The following is a 25889-nucleotide window of genomic DNA, read 5'->3' as shown; positions in this document are numbered from 1 at the left end:
CCTATTTGGATTCAAAACGGCTAGTGGAAGCTGAAAAGCTACAAGTTTGCATGTCTGAATAATGCAAAAACAGAAATATTTGTTTGCATTTGCTTTTTTTCTCCCCCATATATTTTCATGATAAAAAAAGTGCGTATCGTATCAAAATCGTATCGAAGTTGTGTGCCCAATATCGTATCGTATCGTTTCGTGAAATTAGTGTATCGGCACACCCCTAGTGTGTGTATATAGATATACCGTATATATATATATAATTATATATATATATATACCGTATATCTAGGTGTGCCCTGGGATTTTTTGGCTATGCCAGGTGTGCCTTGGCACAAAAAAGGTTGATAAACACTGAGCTAGGCTGCATGTATCATGCATTAGAAGAGGAGTCTTTGGGCACTGAGACAGTTGTGAAAGTTGTGAAACGTTTTGAGTTCAAATAAGGTTTCAGAAAATAGATTCATGAGTCTTTCGCACACACAAACAAACAACAGATATTTTATATACTGTCTGTAAAGTATGTAGGTGCTTGAGCCTGTTGGCCAATACTTTATAGCCCTCAGAGTGTGAGTCATTAGTTTCGCACACACACGCACACACGCAGGCACAAACCACAAACACATGTTGACTATTTTGCCCCATAAAGCTAAAGAGCAGTGAAATAAAGGAAAATGTCTTAATGTTTGCCTTGTATCCTGCCCAAAGTATTGTTGGAAGTGGATAGTGTACCATTTAGTAACATTTAATGGGTCACATTTTCAATTCGTTTTTGCAGTTTTTAGTTTCTGGACTTAAAACTGGACTTCGATGGAATTATTGTTGAGGTCAGTTGCTAGCCTTTCTTCTCACAATCTGGGAACCCAGAGCCAGTGAGAATGAAAAACAGCGCCCTCTGCTGTTTGTACTATCTCTCACTGGCTCTGGGACAATGGCGACGTAGCACCCGTGCGCAAAGGAAACCGGGGTTTTGGTCTGCCTTCAGCTTTCACTTCCGGTGGTGCCACTATGTTTTCATTCCCACTAACAATATTTCTACACGGAACACTAACACCACTTCTCCCAGAGAACATGGATCGTTTTGGTTATAAGCCCACTTGTTTCTATGATGAAAGAGTAAGTTAAAATGTGAATATCTTTCTGTGGTTTTGTCTGCTCCGCGGACGCTATTGTTAAATTAGTTTGGGTTTGTTTCGAGGGGGAAAGATCGACGGACACTTGAATCCCGCCCACTACATTTGATTGGGTAAAGCGCGGCCTGCTTCCTGATCTGAAGGCACACCCACTTGTAGCCCAGTGCGTACATGTTATGACGAGCCTTCACGACAGATTCCAACGCAGAGCAGAATCTGTTCTTGAGAGATTATTCTTCTCATAACAAGCAACATTATCAGGAATAGTATATGATACCTTCCACCCAACCCTTCCCTTTGCTTCTGTCTCCTCTTCACTCCAGGCGGGGAGACAGTCCTGGTACAGCTGGCTGTCTTTCCTGCACTCCCTCCAGCTCTGGCATGTAGCGCTGAAGAGGGTGAGTGGCCGCTTCGGCACCGGCGTCCTCTCCTATTTTATCTTCCTCAAAACCCTCCTCTTCTTCAATGTCTTCCTGTTCCTGTTGATTGGGACCTTCCTGGTGCTGCCCCAGGCTGTGTATCCCCCGACCCTTCAGACCTCCCTGGGCCCGAGCCACAGCTCTGGGCTTGAGCTGTTCACTGGGGAGGTAAGAACCTGAAAGGGTATCAGATTATTAATCATGTTGAGTGGCTTTTCATTAAAAGCTTTGAGGCTTTATGTTGTTAGAAACATTCAACACAAAATTATTTTTCTATTTTATGTGGACCAGCAGCTGGTAGTCGTAAATTGGGTTCAACCACATGTTTGATAAGTGATATAGAACTGTGCAATACTCAATGTACATACAGTATCTGAACCAAGTTGAATTCTGTGTACAGAATGTGCAAATGTACTTGGCCAATAGAACAGATTTTAATTCTGAAATGATGAACAGATAATGTGAAAATAGCATATTGTTGCATTTGGGCAGAAACATTGTGTCTCCATATTGTAACTTTGGTATGACTGTTTATTAAGGTTGGATCTATAATGCATTATAATGTGCTTATAAAGCTTTTTAACATTTGTTATAAATGTTTATAATCATGTTTGACAACTTATAACAAAGTTTACGACGTATTATAAGTGCTGGTCATAATGCATTATAAGTTCAGTGGAACAGTATATTATAACTACCATAACTTAGTCAGTTATAACTACCATAACTTAGTCAGTTATAACATGTCTTTGTTATAAGTTGTTAATTACAAACATTTATAACGAGTGTTGTGAAGCGTTATGGAGCTTGTAGATTTGCCCAAAATGGGGACACCAGGTTGAAAGTGTTTCCTATTAACTATTAACAAGAGCTTGTGACTAAATCATAACTACACTGGATGTATTGGAACACCAGTTATCTTTTCCATTTCCTAAAAAGTTACTGTTTTGGACATGCCCGGCAGCAACGATATGTGATTTCATTCTGTGTGGTTCAACTCCTAAGCATTTGTTTCTCTGTTGCTTTTCTCAGGGCTACTTCTCAGACTCAGTGATGTACTACGGTTACTACAGTAACTTAACACTCAATAAGAGCTGCAGGGACACAGGCGGGGGACAGAACCTGACGGTGTCCAATGGGACAGGGCAGGAAGACTGTCTGTCCCCCCGTCTCTCCTACAACATGCCTCTGGCTTACTTCTTCACTATAGGAGTGGCCTATTTCATCACCTGCATCATACTAGTGTACAGGTACATTGTGTGTGTGTGTGTGTGTGGGGGTGTGTGTGTGTGTGTGTGTGTGTGTGTGTGTGTGTGTGTGTGTGTGTGTGTGTGTGTGTGTGTGTGTGTGTGTGTGTGTGTGTGTGTGTGTGTGTGTGTGTGTGTGTGTGTGTGTGTGTGTGACTAACAATAGTTTACACATTATACAGTATAAAAATGTCACATTATTATACTGAAAAGCCTGCCATTTATATGAAAACAGTATCTCCTCTGTGCTCTCCTTCCTAACAGCATGTCCCAGTCGTTTGGACAGAGTTTCAATCTATACAAGTCTCATGGCATGCTAGCTGTCAAGGTCTTCTCTTCCTGGGATTTTAAAGTTAGCAAGAAGTTTTCCATTAAACTAATGTCAGATAACATCAGCACCCAGATCAAGGTACGCACACACACACACACACACACACACACACACACACACACACACACACACACACACACACACACACACACACACACACACACACACACACACACACACACACACACACACACTTGCACGCCTGCAAATAAACATGCATACTGACAGAAACATACATTGAGATAAACCCACTCTCTCTTTCTCTCTCTCCAGGGAACATAATTAGTGGACAGGAATGTGATGATCTCACACATTCTTCCTCTCCTCTGACCCTCCCTTCTTGCCATCTCTCTATCCCTCCCTCCCTCCTACCCCCCCCCCTCTCTCACTCCACTCACATTATGTTCTCTCACACATTCCTTCCTCTATACACCATCAAATTTAAGTTATTCACTTATGTCACTTTGCATGACAATTTGGGCTTGGTGTGCAAAAGCCTTTCCAGTACATGTCATTGTACCCACATGGGAAATGTGCTTTGCAAGCAAGCCATAAAACAAACACATATGATCTATGGCGCAATGTACGCTAATGGTATAAAGCTGCAACTTGGGGGCGTGTCCAACACCAATATTGATAGTTTTAGAATGCGGATAATGATAAGACTCAAAGGAGTGTAGTCTGTGCTGCTCCTTACACCCACCTGGAAATTGGCAGAAGTGTTGGAGCTAGAGGAAGGGCCATGGGTCAGCAAAATCAGTAAGGGTTCATCCTAGAAGCTGTGTATTAGATTATGACATACCTTACGGTTTCATCATTATTCTTATACCTTATATCGGAGGTCTTCAACAGGGGGTCCGCGAAATTGTTGTTTGATTAAACAATATTTAAAAAACTTTTAAAACTTTTTGAAAAGTTTATATTTTGTGTTGCTAGAGGATAGGTCATGGGTCCCTGTGTCATCTTGCAGGAATGTGCACAGTAAAGTAATGGTTATCTAGGATAAGGATAATTCCTTTAACAGGTCCGTTCATGAAAGTCCTTGCGGTCTTGTTTCCAATGAGGGCCTGTGAGCAATTAGGGGTTAAGAGTCTTCCTCAGGGACATATTTCATTTCATCAACACATTTGCTGGCCTGGCCTGGAATCGTACCTGGGGTCAACCAGGGCCTCTGGCTCCCTAGGGCTAGGCGGGCTCACTAACCACTCAGCTATGGCCGCCCCTTTCTGTCCATTCGAATTTGAGCTTACTTGTGTGCAAGTCGAAAGTCTGGCCTAGGGGTGGCGCTAGAGGAAAAGCCATGAAGGTAGTGGTACACAGCAAATTTCACATCGAACCAGCAAATGGCTTGCGAGTGAAGTGAAAATGTGTAACACTAGGAGGACTAACTAGTAACTACACTTATGATATGATTCATTATGGGTGAAATTCCCCTTTATATATGTACAGTGAAGAAAATGAGCGACTCACTCACTCACTCACTCACTCACTCACTCTCTTTCTCTCTCTCTGTGTCTCCCTCCTCTGTAGGAGTTGTTGGCAGATGTGAACCGTAAGGATGGTCAGAAGACGTTGTGCCAGAGGCTGTGGAGGCTGATGGTCCATGCTCTTGCCTGGTCTATCTGTATCGGCAGCACCAGTAGCTGTATTGTCGGCATCTACTTCTTCTCTGAGCACATGCTTACGGTGAGCTGCTTGTAGGATGGAAGAGATTTAATAAACACCTTAAAACATGCATACAATTTTGTTTTGATTCACTGTTTTGCTCTCTTTAAACTCTTTAAAACCGGTGTGTCTTCTTTCCTCTCTTCTTTTCTCTTTCACTGTTAGTCACCTGTTAGCCAGCTTTCTTGTGGTGGGCAAATGTTTTATTTTGCCCAGCTGTACCACCTGGCACTCAAGTCACTATTAGAGAGCAGCCAATCCTTGTTGTCCTCTTCTGACAAAACCGTATCTACATTTTCCTTCTTTACTTTTTTGTTTTGTTTTCTCGAGGTAAAATATTGCCCTGGCTATTTCGATTTCAGATGTAGGTTCTAGTTTCCTTGCACAGTATGACAGTTAGATTCAATTCAGCTCACATAGTCTGACAAGGTGTTGGATGACTGGAATTTGAAGCGTGACATTTAATGATCATGTAAGATGGCCAAAATCTTGCAGGTTCAGGTTGCAAGCACCATAACCACTTATACAGTACCCTCTATACTTATGTAACGGAGTGGTTCACTACCTCAGCCTGATGGCCTGAAAGTCTAATATCCCCCCCGAGTGATAGGGATATCCCTTTGGCTTATTGGTTAAAATGTTGGCTTTCCATGCGTGAGACCCGGGTTCAAATCTCCGGGCGTTACACTTATACTAATACTTGCCCGGGTTGACTCTGTACTTGCTGCTCTTTTTTCCCCCGCTACTAATCTCTTCACCAGAAATAGGTGCATTGCATTGTGAGCTTGTATCTGCTTGTAGATCTGAATAGGGATGCTAGGGTTCAAGTGGCTTAACAGGATATGTGGCTGTTGGTTGCCCCAGGGGACTGAATATATAATCTTACTGTTATGGGCCAGTCTCTTCAACCTCTAAAGCCCCATTTCATACTAGCCGACCTACAAGCTCACAACGCGTTGAGAGCTTGTGGGTCTGCTATTTTCTGAGCGTGACAATGTTGTGCGACAGAGCATAAATTAGGCTTAAGCCTCCTACAGCTCACTTTCTTTTCCCCACCAACAGGACCTCCAGGAGAGGGCGCGGTCTGCAAACCCTGACCCCCTGCTGAAGGAAGCTAGCCTATTGGCTCTCCCTGTGGTTGTGTCTCTCATCAACCTGCTGCTTCCAGGACTCTTCAATGCTGCAGCTTGGATGGAAGAATACGACTCCCCTACCGTACGCACCTACGTCGCCATCTCCAGGTAGGGGGCTGGTGCTGCGCCTCCCTGTAACCAAATTCACAACATTGATGATTGATTTAGCAGAAACAGTTCTTTTCATGAAGTAATTCATGTGTGTGTGTGTGTGTTGTAGGAACTTAATGCTCAAAGTGAGCGTACTCGGGGTGCTGTGCTACCATTGGCTGGGCAGGGTGGCGGTGGAACCTAAGACCTTCGATCTGCCGGTAGCATGAACATTTCATTTAATTAAATTTTTTGTACTGTTTTTGTAGTTTCCCAAGAGAGAAGGTTCCGGTGGGATTCAATCCTACCTCACATGGTTCATCACTGTGCCCAGTCCAATTGAAATATTTTCTCTTTTGATATGGCCTGTGTTCTGTATATAATTGTTTTGTAATGTGTGTGTGTGTGTGTGTGTGTGTGTGTCATGTTGTGGTCAGTGCTGGGAGAGCTTTGTAGGCCAGGAGTTGTACCGCTTCCTTCTCATGGACTTCATCTTCACTCTACTGGACACATTCTTTGGAGAGTTCCTCTGGAGGTGAGGATCTGTCTCTCAGAATCACAGTCATAGAAATGTTTGTGTGTATTCTCTATCTCTCTTTCTCTCTTTTTCTGTACCCTTCTCTTGGCCTAATCTTCTGTTACCTTTGGTTTCTTGTCTACAGATTATTTTCTCAGCACGTACTGAAGAGGACGAGGAGACCTGTGTTTGATATTGCCAGGAATGTGCTTGAACTCATCTATGGACAGACCTTGGCATGGTAAGAATAGAATAGAAAAACTTATAAAACAGGTAGCTCAAGTCATGTGATTGTGTATGTGTATTAGAGATGCGCGGATCGCAGTTTTCACGGATAACCGCAGTTTGTGCGGATTTTTTAAAAATAAATAAGAAATAATAATTAATATTGGATAAACCGCAGGTGAAATAATGCTGGAATTAAATTAATGACATCTATCTATAGGCCTATTATAACTTTTAAAAAGCATGAAATCTCGCTGTGCGTGCATTTGTAGTATTTTTATATTAAGTCATTTTCCATCAGGCACAAATTAGCCGCTTACTACACGTGCTTTGCGTGCACTGTGTTGTTGTTTTTTGGAAGCAGAAGGAGGACCCCTTGCCGACAAAGGCAGCTAATGCTATAGTGAGAGAGAAACTTAATGGATTTAAAACTAAAACAAAAAAAAGAAGGGAGGAATAAAAGTTTATCGTGGGAGTGATTTAGTGAAGTTCTAAACCCTGCCGATGCCTGGATATGTCTTATGAAAAGTTGCGATGTGAGAAAGTTATGTAAAACGGAGGGCTTGCTGTTACCATGGATAATGTATACAGTCAATACATCGGTGATCGCGACAGTGGTGAGTGACATTGTTTGTACAAGTATGTATCCATATAGAATTAGAATCTCATGTGTAACCTCTGCGGTGCGGTTAATGGTGTGGATGCAGATCTATAAATAGGATGATATAATCAATGCGGTTGGATGGCGGAGGGATAGTGAACGCGTACATGCGGATTTGGGTGACGAAAAAGCCCATCCACGCATCTATAGTGTGTATGTATGTCCTCTGCAAACCTCGAGAACCATTCAGCCAATTGACTTCACACTAGGCGTGTATATTGCTGAGGACCCAAGGGAGTGCATTGTTGATTGTGAAGTCGGTCGGACTTCACACTCAACAGAACTGATTTGCGACAAATTGAGAATGTTGTAATCAATGTTGCTGTCGGACATAGCTTGAGGCATGACATTCATGAGGTCACCAAAAGGGGCCAGCCGTCCTAAATATGGAGTTCCACAAAGCTCCTGTTAAGCTAATCATTTTTATTCACATAATTTGTTAAGCTAATCATTTTTATTCACATATTTTCAATAGTGTATTAATGACTTTTGGACGACATAATCCCCCTCAAATGTAAGCAAATAACAAAGTTATCTTTAAAATTTTATATTTTCTACGTTATGCAGAGTATGTGTATATGTATGTGTGTACATATGTATATATGTACATTTGTACAGTATGTAGAAAATGACATGTGGAGATCAGCATGGTGGTCCTTTAAGGTTAACTTCGACCTCCATGGAGGCTAAAGTAAGTATGGAGGAATGGACTGAGAAGTGCATGTCTCACTTTCATTTTCAAAAGGGATGACATGGCCTGTTGTGAGGTATTGCAAATAGGGACACAAATTTAAATAAAGTGCTTCTGTTTGTTTCTTCAGGTTGGGGGTTCTGTTCACACCTCTGCTGCCTGCAGTACAGATTCTGAAACTTCTGCTACTCTTCTATGTTAAGGAGGTACCTTTCTCAGATCTATCACACTACAGTAAAAAAAAATGTCTTATTGTGTAAAGCTGTATCTGATATTGTAATAACTGCTAATTGTGTCGTGTGTCCATTCAGGGCAGTCTGATGTTGAACTGCCAGGCTCCCAGGAAGCCCTACAGAGCAAGTCAGATGACTACCATCTTCATTACGCTACTGTGTTTTCCCTCCTTCCTGGGTTCATCTGTATGCGTCACATACACTATGTGGAGGTACTACACACACACATTTTGACACACACATGATCATGTGCATTCTTGTGCTGTTTGAACGGCAGCTTGCACAACCTAACTTAGGGAGTGAGTGCACTGAGACGCGTTGCTACAGGCGCAGACGCTTAAGAAACAGTTTTTTGAGCTGCTAGCGCTGCTGCTGTACTTGGTGCTCTTGGTTATCAAAGCATAGAGCACCGAAGTCTGACATCACTGCCAGTAGAGGGCCAGTAGAGGGCGCTGTTCCAGGGTTCGTGGCTTTATTTTTTGTGTTGAAATCCCCATTTGGGCATCTTAGATCACGTCATATAAGAACTGTGTTCCAAACATAAACACACCACCCTGGAGTTTTTGTCAGGGGGGTGGCTCTGCATCGTTTATGATATTCATTCATATTTGATACAGCCTGTTTCTGGCGAAAATGGAATTAACTCATTCACTGCCACTGACGTAATAAACGTAATTATTCCCGTTTACCAATACTGCCACTGACGTAAAAAACGTAATAAAAAAATAAATAAAAAAATAAATTTGACCCAAAGACCAAGGAGATATGATTTTTCGAAGATCTAGACTACCATCCACTTCCTTGTTAACTTAAAACTTAAAAATTCTGTATCTCGGCTCCTGAGTACTTTTTATTTTTCAATGAAAAATCTCTGGCAGTGGGCAAATGCGGCCAGAAATAATTCAGGCAGTGAATGAGTTAATTCTGCCTTAAAAGTCTTAAAGGTTTAATGACATTCACTTTTACACCACATTCAAAGTCTTTGTCCTGGTCCTTCAAAAGTGTACAAAAAGTTTTAAGTGAAAATTCCATTCCAGTGATCCATGGCAGGTGTTTTTCTCTCACATTTCTAAAGCCTTTTCAACTGCAATGAAAAAAGAAATCTTTGCCTGCGGGTGTCGCTGGTGAGGGATTTTGCCTGTCAATCATCGCCTCTGCTCCGCCCCCCCCAAAGGAAAGGATAGGGGAGGGGAGGGGCGAGGAGGAGAGTGGGCGGGATTAATCGACTGTGACCTCACTGTCGAAGGGCCAAGCTCAGATTACTTTTCAGCCTAATTATTCAGAAAACCCCAGACCACAGAAAATCCACTGAATGTTCTAAGTTCAGGTTTTTTGGGTGTAATTGAGGTCATAAAACCCCAAATAAAACATTGAAAATAAAAAAAGTGAAAATGAATGTCATGATACCTTTAAGAACTACTACTTCCGGGTCTGAAATCACTGTCCCCACAGCAGCCGCGTTCATGGGAAATGTAGTCTTTGGGTTGTTTGACTCGTTTCTAGTGTTTATATTGTGTTACTCTTTGGGTAAATGTGTACATTTACACCTTCAGTCAATGCTTCATATCCATATGAGTAAAAACGCCAGGGTGGTGTGTTTATTTTTGGAACACAGTTCTTATATGAAGCGATCTAAGATTCCCCAAATGAGGATATCAATACATGACGAGTGGTGCGACTCTGCGCCTTGCGTGGAAAGTTGAAAGTATTATTACTTTTATGCGTGTTTAAAACCGCACATAAAGGATGTGTTTTCTCAAAGCACGTATTGCAAATGCCATGATGTGCATGCTTTGCAAACATTAGTCAGAATACCCGTACAGCATTGCTTTGTCATTGTTTTTATTGTTGTTTCATTGTATTGTATTGTATTGTTTTGTTTTATTTTATTTTATTGTTTGTTATTGTATTTTATTATACTTTACATTGTATTTTATGCCTTGTTTTATTGTATTTTCCTGATCATGCTTCAAATTCAATTTAAGTTTGTCACATCCCAAGTTTCCAGGTGTAAACGACAGGGTTATTTTTGCTGCAAGGTACCCACAAACGGTTATATTTTTTATGATAATAAATAAATAAAGTTAAAATATCAAAACAAATAAATTAAATAGACATAAAGTATGACATATCAAAGTAAAAAACATATCAAATCGCTCCAGCAATTGAACTACACTGGACCAGTTATAGATGCATTCAATACACACAAGCACACATCTCCCGTCTTCTCACCATTCCGTGCCCCTACTCCCACTCCACTCTCCCAGTCTCCTCCCCTCCCAGTCCTGCGGCCCGTTCCGTGGTCTGACGACCATGTTTGAATCAGGGAAGCTGTGGGTGGCGGAGCTGGAGAAACACAACCCCAGGCTGTCTTGGCTGGCCCGGGCTCACTCCTACCTGGTGGAGAACCCCATGTTCCTGTTCCTGGTTGCAGGCATCTTCCTGTGAGCATACACACACACACACGCACACGCGCACACACGTGCACACACGTGCACTCATGGGTTTTGCAAACTGTTGGGGACATTGCATTATCTTACATTAATTCCATATTTCCTTATTATTATGGTACTGCAGTAAGATCTAACAGGGGACACTAGTGACTCTCTCACACTCACTCTCTCACTCTCACTGTGTGCGTGTGCGTGTGCGTGTGTGTGTGTGTGTGTGTGTGTGTGTGTGTGTGTGTGTGTCTATCAGGATCGTCATCTACTTCCACAGTCAGGTGGTGGATGGACAGAGGAAAATTATCATTTTACTACAGGAACAGATCGAGAATGTAAGAACACACTTAACTTACTTTTTTTTTTTTTTTTACTATAATTTTTATCCCACGATTTTGTCACCCCATTTTTTACACCCAGTGCCAATCTCTATGTAATCTTGGGCACTACACTCCCTCTGCCAACCTAGGGAGGCCAGGGCCGAGCTCATGCCTCCTTCAATGCATGAGAGCCAACTGACCTTCTTATCACCTGACAGGGGAGAGTTTCCCTGGTTGGACGTAGCGCGTGGAAGGAGGAAGGAACGTTATTCCAACCAGTTCCTTTCCCCTCCATCAGGTGCCCCGGCTGGCCAGGGGGAGGCAGTATAGTGACCAGGATTACTTAACTTACTTTTTAACTTACTTTTTATTTTTATTGCCGTTACGCGTTACCACAGCGATGTAATACGCAGAAAAATATGTAACCACGCCCCCTTTTGTCCCCCATTGATGTTAAAAGAAAACATTTTAGAAAAGTGCCCAAAACGCTCTGAAACCTCACCTACTCCCCCTAAGTGGGGGTTTGCGAATCCACCATATGACATCCGTTTTTGCCTCAGACCACCAGAAGTGGGTGAAACAAGCACTTGAAACCCTTTGAATAATTGTTTAAAAAAACTGAAATGTTTTTTTTTTCTTTTTTATGCTCATTTTTAGCCCTCTTTTCTTTTGGATAATTTTTTTTAGGGTTAGGATTAGGTTTGTTTTCTCTTTTACCCCTCCTCCCCATTAATTGGATGATGCTGAATCGAGTGGTATAGGTCTCGATTTTTCTAACCTTTGGGAAAGTGGTTAAATCAAGCATTACTGTATGTGCTCTACACTTGTGTTTCTCATCTCCTCGCTTTCCAATTATCTCTCTCCTCTCCTTCCGTCCCTCCATCTGTCTCTCTTGCCTTTTTTCCCTCCGTCTCTCTCTCTTTTCCCTCCCTTCTACTCATCTTTTCCTTTTCTCCCTCCCTCTCTACATGTGCAGGAGGGAGAGGATAAGAAGTTTCTGATCACCCGCCTCCAGTCGATCCATGAGCAGAAACGAATCTCTTCTCCTCGCAGACGCACGAGCCAGGTCAGTCCTTATAACAACACTTCACAACCACACTTGCTGTGTGAGCTCACTGTGAGTACACAGAACGGCCAACATAAAGGACTCGCCTCAGTGAATGAGGGATGAGAATAGTAGTAGTGGTAGTAGTTATTTTAAAGCCATGTTGAAATTTGGTAGAACCTTGGGTTATACTGTAGCCAGCTTGACTTAAGTCCAAATATTGTAAAACATATATATCTGTTGCTTCTGTGCTCTGTGAGTGAGAAAACATAAGTAGTAGGGCTGTTAGCATTCCTCAGAAATGAAAGTCGAATATTGGTCTTAACAAGGCCAGGACCACCAGAGCCCTCAGGCTCAGGTGGCAATAGCAGTCACGGTACTTAGGGACCATGCCGTTCTACTATCTGAGACTATTGTATAGCTACCTGATGCTCAAGTACCTATACAATCCAATATTCTATCATGTTCAACATTGTTGTGATGTACGTTTTTCCTGCTGTGGTTTAGAAACACCCAACCTTTCAGAAAATAATGTAAATACACATGAAAAACATTCTGAGGTCATGCATATGTATGTTGAAGGGACGTGGTGTCTTCCAGGATGATAGTGCCTCCCATGGTTTTATTAGTTTGTATACTGAGGTGGTCTCATTTTTGCCTGTTTTCCACTATCTATGCCTATCAAATAACTTCACAAACATGTCATATCTGCATTTCCCTAGGACTCTGCCTATTAAACTGCCAGCTACGCTGAAGAACCTTCTCAGCTGTCTTTGCACTAAGATCCCATGGATAGAATTGGAAAGACATCAATGGTAAAACTGGAAAGTGGGAATTCTCACTATCTGTCCCATGGGAATACATTCAGAGAATTATACTGCAGCTTACAGGGCCTTATAGAGGTACAAATCTGAATTTACATAATTTATATTTGCCATTCAGCTGACTCTGACACATCCAAAGTGATATAAGCCTAATTTATACAGGTTTTCGATGAGCGACTCGGCCGTACAACAAGTATAAATTAGCCCTCACTATAATGTAGTATGTGAGGAAGAGCTGGGACAGCAGCACAGAATAGTCAAGTTAAAGGTAGAGGAGTGACATCAGTTTCACTCTAGCAGGATAGAGACCTTATGTATGTTATCCAAAACAATTTGATCACACTCTGCAGAGGGCATTTGATGACGCTTAATTCAGTTCAGACAAAACATTTTCAGCCCTTGTCGAGAGACAGCGCTGAGGGTGGGAGACAAAAAACATTCTGCCTTCGAGATCCATTCAACATTGTTAATTCTCTCGTTGTCTAGTGCAATAGTCCCATTCTTTTGTGTGTGAGCGGACCATGTCTACCTACAGACCTGTGCTCATCCACCACTCACAACATACAGTACCACATAGTACTATTAGGATAGAACCACTAATCTGATTCTTTCTCACACTTTCTTACATGCGTCATTAGAGATTTCTAACAAATGTTGGCACAAATATAGTCTCTACTTGAATCTAATTTGTAATAGTTGCATCTGTTGAATTTGTACAATGAGTAGCTGAAAAGTTGCGTTGTTCTACATTAAGTTCTTGATCTGAATTTGAAGATGCTAGTTGCCCACACAGAATTTAGTTATCTAAATAGATTGATTTGTAGGAAGATGTTATATTATTAACTTAGATGTTTTTAAACTAAACAAATGTAATCTTCATTCATGTTTCATCTTGGCACTTTTCCTACCAACTGTGAACAAATATAGGTAGCATTCCGTTTTTTTTTATCTTTTTGTATGATGTTGTACAGCGTCTTCTTTTTATTATCAGTTACTTGGGAGTTTTTAACAGGGTATACGTTTTGTAGATACTTTTGAATGTTGTGGGTGAAATCTTACGTATATTTTACTTTGCAATGGCCTTCCATTGTCTTAAGCTATCAAAAAGCATTGGTCTTTTTAACATTTGTCCATGGAAAGTTGACTGGGCATCTTTATACAGCAGCACTGTGTCTCACACAGTTAAACACATCCTCATAAGTACACAAGTGTACTGTGTGAAATTCTGTCACATATGGAATGGAATGGAAATTCAAACAGTAATGAGCATAAAATTACTAAATTAATTAAGGTTTCTTAAATGTTATTCCACCCCTGTGCATAAATATTGTTTCTGGGAGATTTAATTAAGTTCTTAGATGACTGCAATGTGTTTCAAATGTTTTGTTGTAGTGGGTTAATACCTAGCAGGTTAATACCCAGGTTAATACACTGGAATAAGGCCATCTTAAGTAAAAAATTGACAAAAAACGCTATGTAATTTGTATTCTTTATTGTTTTAAAGTCTTTTATGATTTTTTTGTACATCATATGTTTTCATGTACTTTTATAATTTATGTTTTATCATTTCATTGTGTTTTGTATTAAATACTGTTCTGTTATCTTAGTAGGACTGTCTGTACAAATGTAGGAGAAAATACCAGACTCAACAGGAATAAAAACACAACATGGGCAACATACAGTATGCAGAGAATAAGTGTTATTTTTTTTCTTTTCACAACAACATATATTTATGATAAACATGCAAAATGGATAAAAGCAAATGGAAAGTAATAAAACATACAGTATTTACAATTTACACTGTCATCTGAGAAAAACATGGTAAAACATGGTTAATAAAAAGGAAATACAATAACCTTTAGAAGTGGTTTGATGTTCACAATGAAATGTAATGATTTGTAGCCAGTCCCTACCTAACCTACAGTATCTCAGTAAACATTACGCATTCATTTCACACCCAAAAGCCTTTGTGTGATCATTTGAGACGTACAGTATTTCATGTAGATTCTAGCAACATTCAAATATGTACCATGTGTTGGGAACAGAATTACAACCAAATGTATGAAGTGATCAACAACTTAAGTGAATAGCTGAATGAATGAATTATGCCTAAGAACAAGACAAAATAAAATTAGTAAAATGCCTCTTTAATAACTTTATTGTCCAAATACACAAACGGCAGCATGTTATGTTGAAAGTTGAAACGGCACCATAAATGTCATTGTGATTCTATGAGTTGAAAAAGAGAGCACCATATCTCATTCTCTTTCTCTCACACCAGGAATACTGGCCTCACATGCTTTCAATGATTGACTTTCTGGTGAAATATTATTCATACCAAATCAAATAATATGCATTGAGTTTCAAATACATTGCCACCTTGTGATGTTGCTGTTACACGCATTGTATTTATGTGTTGAAAATGTATGTGTTAACTATCTCTTCAGTCCAAATTATCAATGCAGTTCACTTCAGCAATGAATCAAAGTGGCAATGAAAAACAACCATTTAACCATTTTAATCAATACCCACCTCTGATCAGTTTAATTAGTCACAGGATCACTGTATACAACTCTGGAAACGGAAATAGATGATGTATTAATGATCCTAGTCACTACAAATCCAGGGGGTTCCCATACAAAATACTTTTATATTATCGCCCTGAAGATTTCATATACACATGTAATATGTCAAATAATAAATCTAATGTATCTAATTTTGTATTTGTGTAGACAGAGCTTACAATAATACATCAATATGCCGTAGATATACAGTATCATTGTCTATACCATAAAACCAGGAGATATACAGCTAGATACAGCATACGTTTAAAACCAATCCCATCTACTTGTTTTAAAACAGTGTATATAGTATACTGTATACTGTATAGTATAAAAATGTTTTTTTTCCATCATTGCCATTTCTGAAGATCCTTATGCTCCTTATTTTCCCACAGTTTTGGAGTGCTGCTCATTTTAACCATCAGTTGACTAGTCCAATGTTGTCCATTCAGCATTTCTATCGTCTCACTGAGAATACACTGCCAAGAAACAGTGCCATGCCTCCGAACATGTATACTTACAGTATGTATGTTAGGGCCCTGTCCTGGGCAGTACAACAGAGAGACGGGAAAGAGGGGATTCAGAGAAGGAAGGAAGGAAGCACCCATGATGCAGATCAGGGGTAAGTTTTGAAACCATGACATCATGAGATGACTGTGCCAAACACAGGCTGAGCCACCCGAATGTCCCTTCCCCTCAGTTGTCATTGTTTTTGGGCATGCCCATTTGCTTCCCGGGGGTTCATGCTGTGTTGTTCTGGATGTGAAACTCAACACCTGTCCATTCTGATCAAGTCCTATTGAATGTCTTCCTACTTGCTCCTCCTACTTTAATGACAGCTTTCTCATTAATATATTGGAGGGAGTATGTCCAAACATTATCAAATCACTGACTTCTTTAGAATATAACTATGGTGATGAACTCTAATAGGAGCTTCCATCAGTATTAATGTCCTGTTAGTGTTAAAGGAGTTTCGCCCAACGTTTTTTCTTACCTTTAATATGATATTATGACCATAGGCTCTGTTTTTTTAGCTGCGGTCGATTCAGGATGGAGTTATGATTTTTTTCTACTGTACCACTCGTCCTAGGATATCATAATATCATATTAAAGGTAAGAAAAACGTCGGGCGAAATTCTCCTTTAAAGGACAACTTTGTTTTTTTTACAACCAAGGTTTATATTTTAGCTTAAATTAAAGTAAATAAAAGATGAGTGTTATTTTTTTTTCATTTACTGCTTTCTATAGTTTTAGCAATTTTCACGATATTTTTTACATCGTTCTGTCCGGTGGCTAAATATGCCTTTTTTACACAATAAAAAAGGTCCTGTGGTCTTTCATGGCCAGATGTGAGTTATTGGGGGCTAGAAGAGCTACTGTAAATAATAATAAAGAAAACACCGGGTTATTGTGTAAAAAAAGACATATTTAGCCACCGGACAGAATGCCCCCGCCCACTGTAAAAAAGATCACGAAAATTGCTAAAACTATAGAAAGCAGTAAATATATTTTTTTTAACACTCATCTTTTATTTACTTTAATTACAATCTAAAACATAAACCGTGGTTGTAAAAAAACAAAGTTGTCCTTTAAGTGCATTCTGCAGGCCTTCCACCTGCTCATCAACACTGTATTTGTTTTATTTTTAAGTAACGCTTGACAGTAAAGCCATACAAGTCGTTTTTCTGGCCCCCTGGGACGTGATTGGTCAATTGCCGTTGTTATTGAGCATGCCCAGTAGTTTCCCCGGGTCCATGCCGTGTTGTTGAGCTATCTTCTGAACGTCAAAGCCCATGTGCTTCAGGAACTGGATCACACTCATTTCCTGTCCAGTGAGCTGGTCTCTGAGGGGCGGGCAGGTCGGGTTACAGTGAGGCCAGGGACAGCTGTCGATCAGATGGAGAGGACAACCCCTGGCGGGCGATGCGGACAGGGCCTTGTGGCCATGTTGGTGGTTGTGGTTGTGACTGCCGTGGCTACTGTTGCCGCGAACGTTGTCTTGGAGACTACGGTCCCAGCAGTGCAGGGCTCGCGGGAGGGATGTGCCTTTTACCTGGATGTCCATCCAATAACTAGAGGAATGATGGACAGGGTGAGGCAGAGTGTATTCTAGTTGACTTTAGTTACACATTTACACAATAATGTAACATGGAGAGAGTTGGAATTCATTGTCAAGTTTTAAAGTTCTGTAATGTGCAATATGAAATGAGAAATACTGTATGATGTTATAATGTGACTATAATATACTCACGTTCTGGTGATGAGTTCATGAGATAGGCACGCTGGAGCAAACAGGGCACTGTCAGTCAATACACACAATCAAATAGTTAATAATTTCCTCTGTGATTTTGTGTGTGTGTGTGTGTGTGTGTGTGTGTGTGTGTGTGTGTGTGTGTGTGTGCGCGCGCGTGTGCGTGTGCGTGTGTGCGTGTGCGTGTGCGTGTGTGTGTGAGCGCACACGCAAGTGTGTGTGTGTGCGTGCATGCGTGCGTGCGTGCGTGTGTGAATACACTAGTACAGTATGCTGCACTATGCTTATGTCCCATGTTATGTAGTAGTGTATATGTGTATAATAGTATGTGTATGGGTGTATTATATATACACACAGTATTGTACATGTGTCTGCTGGTCTTTCACTCTTTCAGTACATGGATTGTTAACCTCAGTATGTGTGTCTGTCAGTCTTACGGTAGGTCTTGTAGTGTGCTCCTGAGTTGTTGTCCCAGGTTATGTATGTAAGTCCACTGGTTCTGCTGCACCGGCTGTCCTGTCAGTCTGACGTTGTCCACAGTCAGCTGAGCCTCATCAAACAGCCACTGTACCACAAACACTGGGCCTGGCAGGCAGACAAGAGTGGGCACATTCACTGTAAGTAGCATACTGTACATGCAAAAACACATTTTGGAGTAGGCTATTACACGCCGCATGAAAGAAGAGTTTAGATGAGTTGAGATAGATAGATTTATTTCCCCATCATCACACTTGCTCTCTTACTCTTCAGTGTTGGGTAGATTTTGTATCCAAAGAAGCAGTTCCACTCCTCTCCAACATGAGCCTGCCTACAGCTCTCTGGCACCAGCCCTCCCCAATATCTGGACAACAGACAAACCAAAACCATTGTATGGAGTTTAAGCATTTAGCTGGTACTCTCATGAACTGCAAAACAAATATGGGGAAAGAAAATCATTTTGCCATATTGAAATGTTTTTCATTTATGATGATAGTAGGCTCTCTTCAGCAGTGATTGCTTATCACTTGATCGATCAATCAATCAATCAATCAATCAATCAATCAATCAATCAATCAATCAATCAATCAATCAATCACTGTCTATGCAGACTTCCATCCACCCCTCCTTCCCTCCGTCTCTGACCTGATCCCTCTCTTGATAGCATCTGTAGGAGGGCAGGTGATGGTGTGGAGACAGTCGGTGTGTCTGTGCTGTCTGTTGTCCAGGAACCAGCCTGAGTCAGCCAAGCCCCTGACCTTTATCCCTGGGAAACCCTGTGCCTCCAACTGCTCAGCAACCTGGTCCACATTCAGCAATACGCCTGTACCACCTGCACTGTGGGCCAGAACAATAATGTTATGTTGTAACATTGTTGACCAACTGATCAAAATGTTCATGTTCTAATGCACAATGATAAAAGACAGAGCAAAGGATTTGAAACACTGAAAGTGTGGATGAATCGTGAGCAGTAGGGTGGAGTTTCATGGTAGTGCGGACATCATGGTTACTAATGTTATTTATTAAATATTTTACCCACAGGCATGTTACATATCTTACATGCACGCACGCACGCACGCACGCACGCACGCACGCACGCACGCACGCACGCACGCACGCACGCACGCACGCACGCACGCACGCACGCACGCACACACACACACACACACACACACACACACACACACACACACACACACACACACACACACACACACACACACACACACACACACACACACACACTATACTGACCTGCTTCCTGCCAGTAACAGAACCTTGCCATTGTCCAGACCTTTAGACAGAAGGTCATTAACCACTTCCTTAATGATCAGAGAGCCCATGAATGCATAGTCACCTAGAGTAGACACACACACACACACACACACACACACACACACACACACACACACACACACACACACACACACACCACACACACACACACACACACACACACACACACACAAAGAGATGCCATTGTGTTAAAGCTACACCATTTAGTGAATAATATTTTGACCAAAGCTGTATGGTCTGTATGATAATAATTGTCAAGTGGTCAAAATTTTAATTTCTCCCCTGAACAACCAGGTGTGCTCTTTTTAAAATTTCAGCACTTACGTACGAGGGACACCCAGTTTTGAATCTCGGGTAGGACATGAAACGTACAGAGTGCAGCTTTAGGGGTCGTGTCCACAGAAAGCGTTTTTTTGAAAAGCTGGCAGCGCCTATCTGCCATGCATTTCTTTTTTGAGGGGGAATTTCTATGGTAGTTTTTTGGCTGAGCGCCCTGGGCGCCTCAAGCAGACAATAGTTACATTTTTGGAGAGGAGCGCAGCTCATTTGATCCTCCTGATTCTGTCTGACAAACCAGTAATTTACGATCCAATGTTAAATCGTCCAATCGTCCACAACCATGAGAAATCCATCTTCCAACAGCAAAGCTGTTTGTGCTAATAACGCAGATGACCGGACATTCGAGTGCAGTAACGGTTGATAGGTTCGAACGTTGCAGGCCTAAGTAATTTACAAATACAACGTAATTATTCTATTTTTAAATCACTTGTCCCATCAAAAAACTAGGTACAGAGGAGGATAGCACAGTATTTATGAGTATGAATGTGGAATCAGTGGTTGGGTTTGTACAAAGGTGTTGTGTCTTACTGAGCTCTGTCTTGTTCATTGCTCCACTCCACACATCACTGGAGCAGTACGGGATATACCTAGAAACCAGGTGAAAGCATGACAAATTATACAATGCATGCACGCATAGACACACACACGCATGCACGCACACAATGATAGAGTTTGTTATCTCCTGGGTCAGGGTAACCCTGGGTTAGGGTTAGGTTTAGGAGTTCTTACACCATGTTGGCGTTCCACCAGTGTGGGTTTTCCTCTGGCAGGGGAGACAGGATTCCTGTCCCTGAAAGACAGAAAGTCACCAGATGTTTACTTCACTGCATAGAACAGTAGTTCTGAAAGTGGGCTCTGGGGACCCCCAGGGGTCCTTAAGGGGGTTCCAGGGGTCTTCAGCAAAATGAGGAACAGCTTAATCTGCAAGCTCACAAGTAACACACCACAATGCGATGCATTGTGCGCCTAGAATGCTTGTCCTGACTGATAAATTGTGTTTGTGTGTGCGTGTGTTACTGTACCTCTCCTGGTGCGTGGCCACTTGGTGGAGCTCATGAGTCTCCTCATGGTGTCATATCTGCTGTCGCAGGTCTGCTTGTTAAAACAGTACCATCCACCTGACAACACAGACACATACACATGAAAAGCTCTGTTGAGTCACTCACTATATTGCCACCCTATTAACTAGAATGTTATAGATTGTGGTCAGTTGATTGCATACCTTTGCAAACAATGCATTTATAATATTGCCTTTGATCTTGACTGTGAGCTTGACATTTGACCTTTTGTACCCAAATGTCAATCATGTTTTGTTTTTTGTTTTTTTCTTCATGAAAATCCAGCTTTCTGTTCTGAAGTTATTTTGCTAACGGACAGACCCAAACGGAATGGGCGAAAACATCCTTTCCAACTCCACTGGCAGAGGTAAATATTCATATACTGCACATATACTGTACGTGTATAGCATACATTACCAATGTTTGTCCTTACCTTCTAAATACACCAGCCACCTTTTACTGCCTTTTGATTCCTTTATGTAGTATCTACAGGAGAAATAAATAGTTGTTAAATGTGTGTGTGTGTGCGTGCGTGCGTGCGTGCGTGCGTGCGTGAGTTTGTTTTTATTCCACTCTTGCACTCTTTCACTTTAGTTGTGACAGTGGGACAAATCATCCATATAATCAAACAGTAGAGGGCAGGTTTGGGTCTTGCACACAGCAGTCCAACACACAAGATGCCGCAGATCATTTCCTGTGGTGTGCTCAAAGCCAGACATGTACGCTCCCCTGCACATTTACACTCACTCTGTGAGCTATTGTTGTACAGAGGAGACATTGCAATGATTGCACACTGTACAGTACACACACACACACACACACACACACACACACACACACACACACACACACACACACACACACACACACACACACGCACACACACACACACACACTCACTCGTTCCCTGTTTCACATAATGATACAAATTGGTAATTGTGATCATGTGTAATGACTTCCTTTTTTAAGCTTATGTAATACTTTAATGTAGCATATACTTTTTTCATACATAAACTATGAATAGGTTAATTTCAATCACACCATGACCAAATGTTGGTGACAGGTGCATAGGAGGGTAAATTAGCTGTGGAATGTGAGGAACTCGCCTCCACTGGCCCTACCTGAACCCTCTCTCTCTCTCTCTCTCTCTCTCTCTCTCTCTCTCTCTCTCTCTCTCTCTCTCTCTCTTTCTCTTTCTCTTTCTCTTTCTCTCTTTCTCTTTCTCTCTTTCATGAAATTAATTAAACTTTTAAAACTTTAAGTAGACTAAACATGACCTGCCGTATCTTATCTTGAAGACAGGAAATTGAATGCAAAAAGTTCTGTTGTAAAATATAGCGTCTGTCTTTGGAAGTAATTGTGTAACACCTATTTGTTACATGGACCCCAGGTATTGCCATTAAAATTTACATTTAAGTATTTGGTTGATACTTTTAGCCAGAGAATTAAAGTATGGGAACACTGCCACACATTGTCATAGGTTATAAACCAACAATGAATTAACCTGCCACGTGTATAAAATGAAATAAATGCATGAATAAATAAATACATATTTGAAGGGAAAGAATGTGTATTAACTTCTTGTCTTGCCCATGACAAATCCATTAGAAACACATTGCTACATAAAAGAGACACCTGTTGCTGCAATCAACCCTCAACCAGAACACAGAGCATGAAAGCTCTGAATGAGTACAGCCAAATACATATTTTCCCCCCATTGCCAACTAATTACATAACCTCATAATATGATTCGGTCTGCTTTGTTAGACTGAGACAGACATCAAAGCTAGGTCTGATTAACAGACTATGACTGTTTTGTGATTTCCAATGTTCTTTAATATGAATTTTAATGCACACATGTAAGCTATGGATGGATATACTATAATGATTGTCTTCTAGGTCAAGACTGCTGTGCTGTGCTGAGCAAGATCCTGCAAATGTGGATTAGAGGGACAGATGGTGAATGTTAGCCTATTCAGAATGTTAGCCCCCCCCCCCCACACACACACACACTCACACACACACACACACACACACACACACACACACAAAAGTTCTAGGAATCAAAGAGAACAGAATGAAGTGATCTCATGCTGTCTGTATAATGTGTGGTGCTTTTTCATCTTAGGTTGTTGTTTTTGTTTTCATGTTAGGTCTAAACTTCCCTTTTGTCTATCTGTCCAGTCTGTGGACTGTGTCTGTCTGTCTGTCTGTCTGTCTGTCTGTCTGTCTGTCTGTCTGTCTGTCTGTCTGTCTGTCTGTCTGTCTGTCTGTCTGTCTGTCTGTCTGTCCCTCCCTCCCTCCCTATCTTTATCCTATCCACCATGTCTGCCTGCCTGTCTCTCTCTCTCTGACCTTTGACCTTCAAAACACTGTGGTTACTGCGCAGTAGGCTGCAATTTGTCAATTATCATATCCATCATTCACACTCAAAGACATGGCAGATCTTGGTCAACTTAAAATGAAGATCATTGAAAACCTAAATTGCAAAGATGTTCTTTAGGGCAGTGATTCTCAACCTTTTCAGGCTGCGACCCCCCAAAATAATCATATTTGAAATGGGGACCCCACACCCTGACACGCACTTGGAATTGTAGGATTTGTGACATTACATTTAGTTTGACTCGGTTCCACAGATAAATGTTGTTTTATTTGTTGTTATTATTTGACAGTTTGGCCAATATTTGACCAGTTTTTATCTTTTTTGTTGAGGTATTAAAAAGTCTTAAAAGTCCTTAAATTGTCACTTCACTGTCATCTGGGGACCCCCCCCCAAAAAAAAAAATCATATGGGGACCACCTTGTGGGGTCCCGACCCACAGGTTGAGAACCACTGTCCAAGTCATGACCTTTGACCTTCAAAACACTGCGTTTACTGCGCAGTACTGTGGTTTGGCAAATATTTCCTATATATTTAAATGAAGATCATTGAAAACCCCACATTTCAAAGATTGTCCTTATAGGGTTGGAGAAACTTAATCCTAAACATATACACACTCACCCCGCTGGCGACCCGTCATTGCACGTCACAGATTCATTCTTCAAAAAGTGTAACTTCATCTCCTGGTCCAGTTTCTGCGCGGAGCACGGGTAAAGCGACTGCGCCAGGTTCTTGATCTGGATCATAAAGTTGTCCACGTTGCCCTCCACGGCGGTGAAGTCTAACGGGAAGCTCTCGGCCGCTCCGTCCCCGCGGTGGTCCCGGTAGTGAGGGGTCAGCTGGATGCGGCGACTGGCGTGATGCGTCCGGCCGCTCCGGGCTCGCCTCGCCTCCACCGCGCGTTGCTGAGCGCTGATTTGGATGAAGAGAAACAGTAGAAAGGATCTCACCAGATACCAGAAAGTCCCCAAACGTCTGTCCAAGCTGTGGGTGCTCATTTTTGTTCTTTTTTTTTTTTTTTTTTTGCGTGCGTTCGGGGTGTTTGGACGGTATCCTACTTTTATAGGATATCCCTAAGAATCACTGAAAATCTTAAAAGTTCTTCGACAAGGCGATGTCATCTCTTGGAAAGTATGGACCATAAAATATGTGATTAGTCGATTCGGCTTTAGGTTTTCCATGATGCCTTTGGGCAGTTATTATGGTCACAAATGTAACCAAAAATTACGCACGCCGAGTTGCGCACTTGTCTTCACTAGTTCCGTAGTCTAGTCTACAACGTTTTCGAGCTAAATGAGACCCCTGGTTCCAAACCCCTGTTATCTCCACCACCCCTTATTTATTCGTCCATTCGAGCCAATTTCTTTAGGTTAAACATAGTACGACTTCATGGAGTTATAGGCTGAAAACAGATCGCGGCCGATTGGCACAAAGCTCCTCCGCCCCGGGTCTCTGTGAACAGGGGACGAGGAATGGGGATTTTATTCTAACCCCACCGCCACCCCGACCCCCTTCCCTCACTTCACTGCCTCCAAGCCAATGGTTATCATCACCACCGGCTGATGCTCTCGGCTGGGCAGGGCGTCACTTACACACCAAACATGATGGAACGGAGCTGGTTGGCACGGCACGGCCCCGTTTCCAAACTCATTTCAACTCAATGCACTTGGTCCCTTTGATCTTTTGTCACGATTATTATGACCAATTTAGGTTTTGGTTGAAATAAGAGAACGAACATTGAGCAGGCAGCCTATACGTAGGCTATATAGGCCTAATGAACGTTTCTGTCAAAAACATAGCTTTATGTGACTGTGCGCGCGCGCGCTAAAGATATTACAATGTCTCACACAAAAGTGTTTCCCAATCATTTCATATGATATGACCATTTAATATCAGGGTTTAATAGCCCAAAAACTTGGTGTATGAAAAGGAATACAAGACATTAGAAGACAAATTAGCTGGGCCTGGGACACAAAACACTAAATTGGTCAGTACTGTAGGCCTATGTAGAATAGAATTTGGCTAATGCACTTTTCTGTAGATTAATTACACAGAATGTTGATGCAAAATTAAAGGTATAGGCCAAGTGTTGTTTTTTTGTTAAAAAAAAAATAAAAAAAATACATAAATAAAAATAACTTACTGCACCTTTAACACTTAAACACGTCCAGAAGGTAAGAGAACGTTCAGTGAGATAACCAGTAAATGTGAAAAGATTATGATTATTCAGGTTAAGAATATAACCTATAACACATCATGTATGATGATAGAAATGGGAACTTCACTCCACAGAGACAGATTCCTATCCTGCAGTGCTGACGGAAGGAAGGAAGGAAGCTGGTTGTTTGTTTGTTTAGATGCTGGCAATTTCCCCCTGGAACTGAGAACTTTATTCACCTCTGTCTTCTCTCACTCCTGTATCTCTCCCCCCCCCCCCCCCCCCATATCTCCCTTGCTTTCCCCTTTCTCATACTACTTCCATATGTGTATGCATTTTTATTTATTTATTTCATGCTATATAAAATCTTAAAAGTGCCGTGCCCATATATTATTATTAC

The 25889-nt window shown here is 41.4% G+C and overlaps 2 protein-coding genes across 4 annotated transcripts in view; one reads left to right on the top strand and one right to left on the bottom strand.

Annotated features, from left to right (window-relative positions):
• tmc6b (transmembrane channel-like 6b) overlaps positions 1-14653 on the top strand; it is a 32764-nt gene extending 18111 nt beyond the window's left edge. For all 3 annotated transcript variants that reach the window (XM_080415425.1, XM_080415427.1, XM_080415426.1), the window contains 14 exons: positions 1448-1711; positions 2576-2793; positions 3055-3199; positions 4652-4807; positions 5849-6027; positions 6140-6230; positions 6447-6544; positions 6672-6767; positions 8234-8309; positions 8415-8548; positions 10604-10780; positions 11037-11115; positions 12077-12166; positions 12868-14653. In XM_080415425.1, coding sequence (XP_080271551.1) covers positions 1448-1711; positions 2576-2793; positions 3055-3199; positions 4652-4807; positions 5849-6027; positions 6140-6230; positions 6447-6544; positions 6672-6767; positions 8234-8309; positions 8415-8548; positions 10604-10780; positions 11037-11115; positions 12077-12166; positions 12868-12882 — 1818 coding nt within the window. In that variant the 3' untranslated portion in view covers positions 12883-14653. The remainder of the gene's footprint in view (positions 1-1447; positions 1712-2575; positions 2794-3054; positions 3200-4651; positions 4808-5848; positions 6028-6139; positions 6231-6446; positions 6545-6671; positions 6768-8233; positions 8310-8414; positions 8549-10603; positions 10781-11036; positions 11116-12076; positions 12167-12867) is intronic.
• Positions 14654-14803: 150 nt separating this feature from the next.
• notum1b (notum, palmitoleoyl-protein carboxylesterase b) lies at positions 14804-24803 on the bottom strand. The gene is made up of 12 exons (XM_080415455.1): positions 23953-24803; positions 21385-21437; positions 20916-21011; positions 20623-20683; positions 20422-20480; positions 19513-19615; positions 18904-19095; positions 18525-18622; positions 18219-18366; positions 17782-17829; positions 16699-17602; positions 14804-16524 (listed from the first exon to the last, which is right to left on the bottom strand). The coding sequence occupies exons 1-11, from the start codon at positions 24327-24329 to the stop codon at positions 17239-17241; spliced, it is 1599 nt and encodes a 532-aa protein (XP_080271581.1). The 5' UTR covers positions 24330-24803; the 3' UTR covers positions 14804-16524; positions 16699-17238.
• Between the last annotated feature and the right edge of the window lie 1086 nt (positions 24804-25889).

Source organism: Gymnoscopelus braueri (assembly GCF_963280865.1).
Source record: "Gymnoscopelus braueri genome assembly, chromosome: 2".
NCBI classification, from domain to species: Eukaryota; Metazoa; Chordata; class Actinopteri; order Myctophiformes; family Myctophidae; genus Gymnoscopelus; species Gymnoscopelus braueri.
Note: the sequence above shows the minus strand (reverse complement) of the source record. Positions and strands in the feature narration are given on the sequence as shown.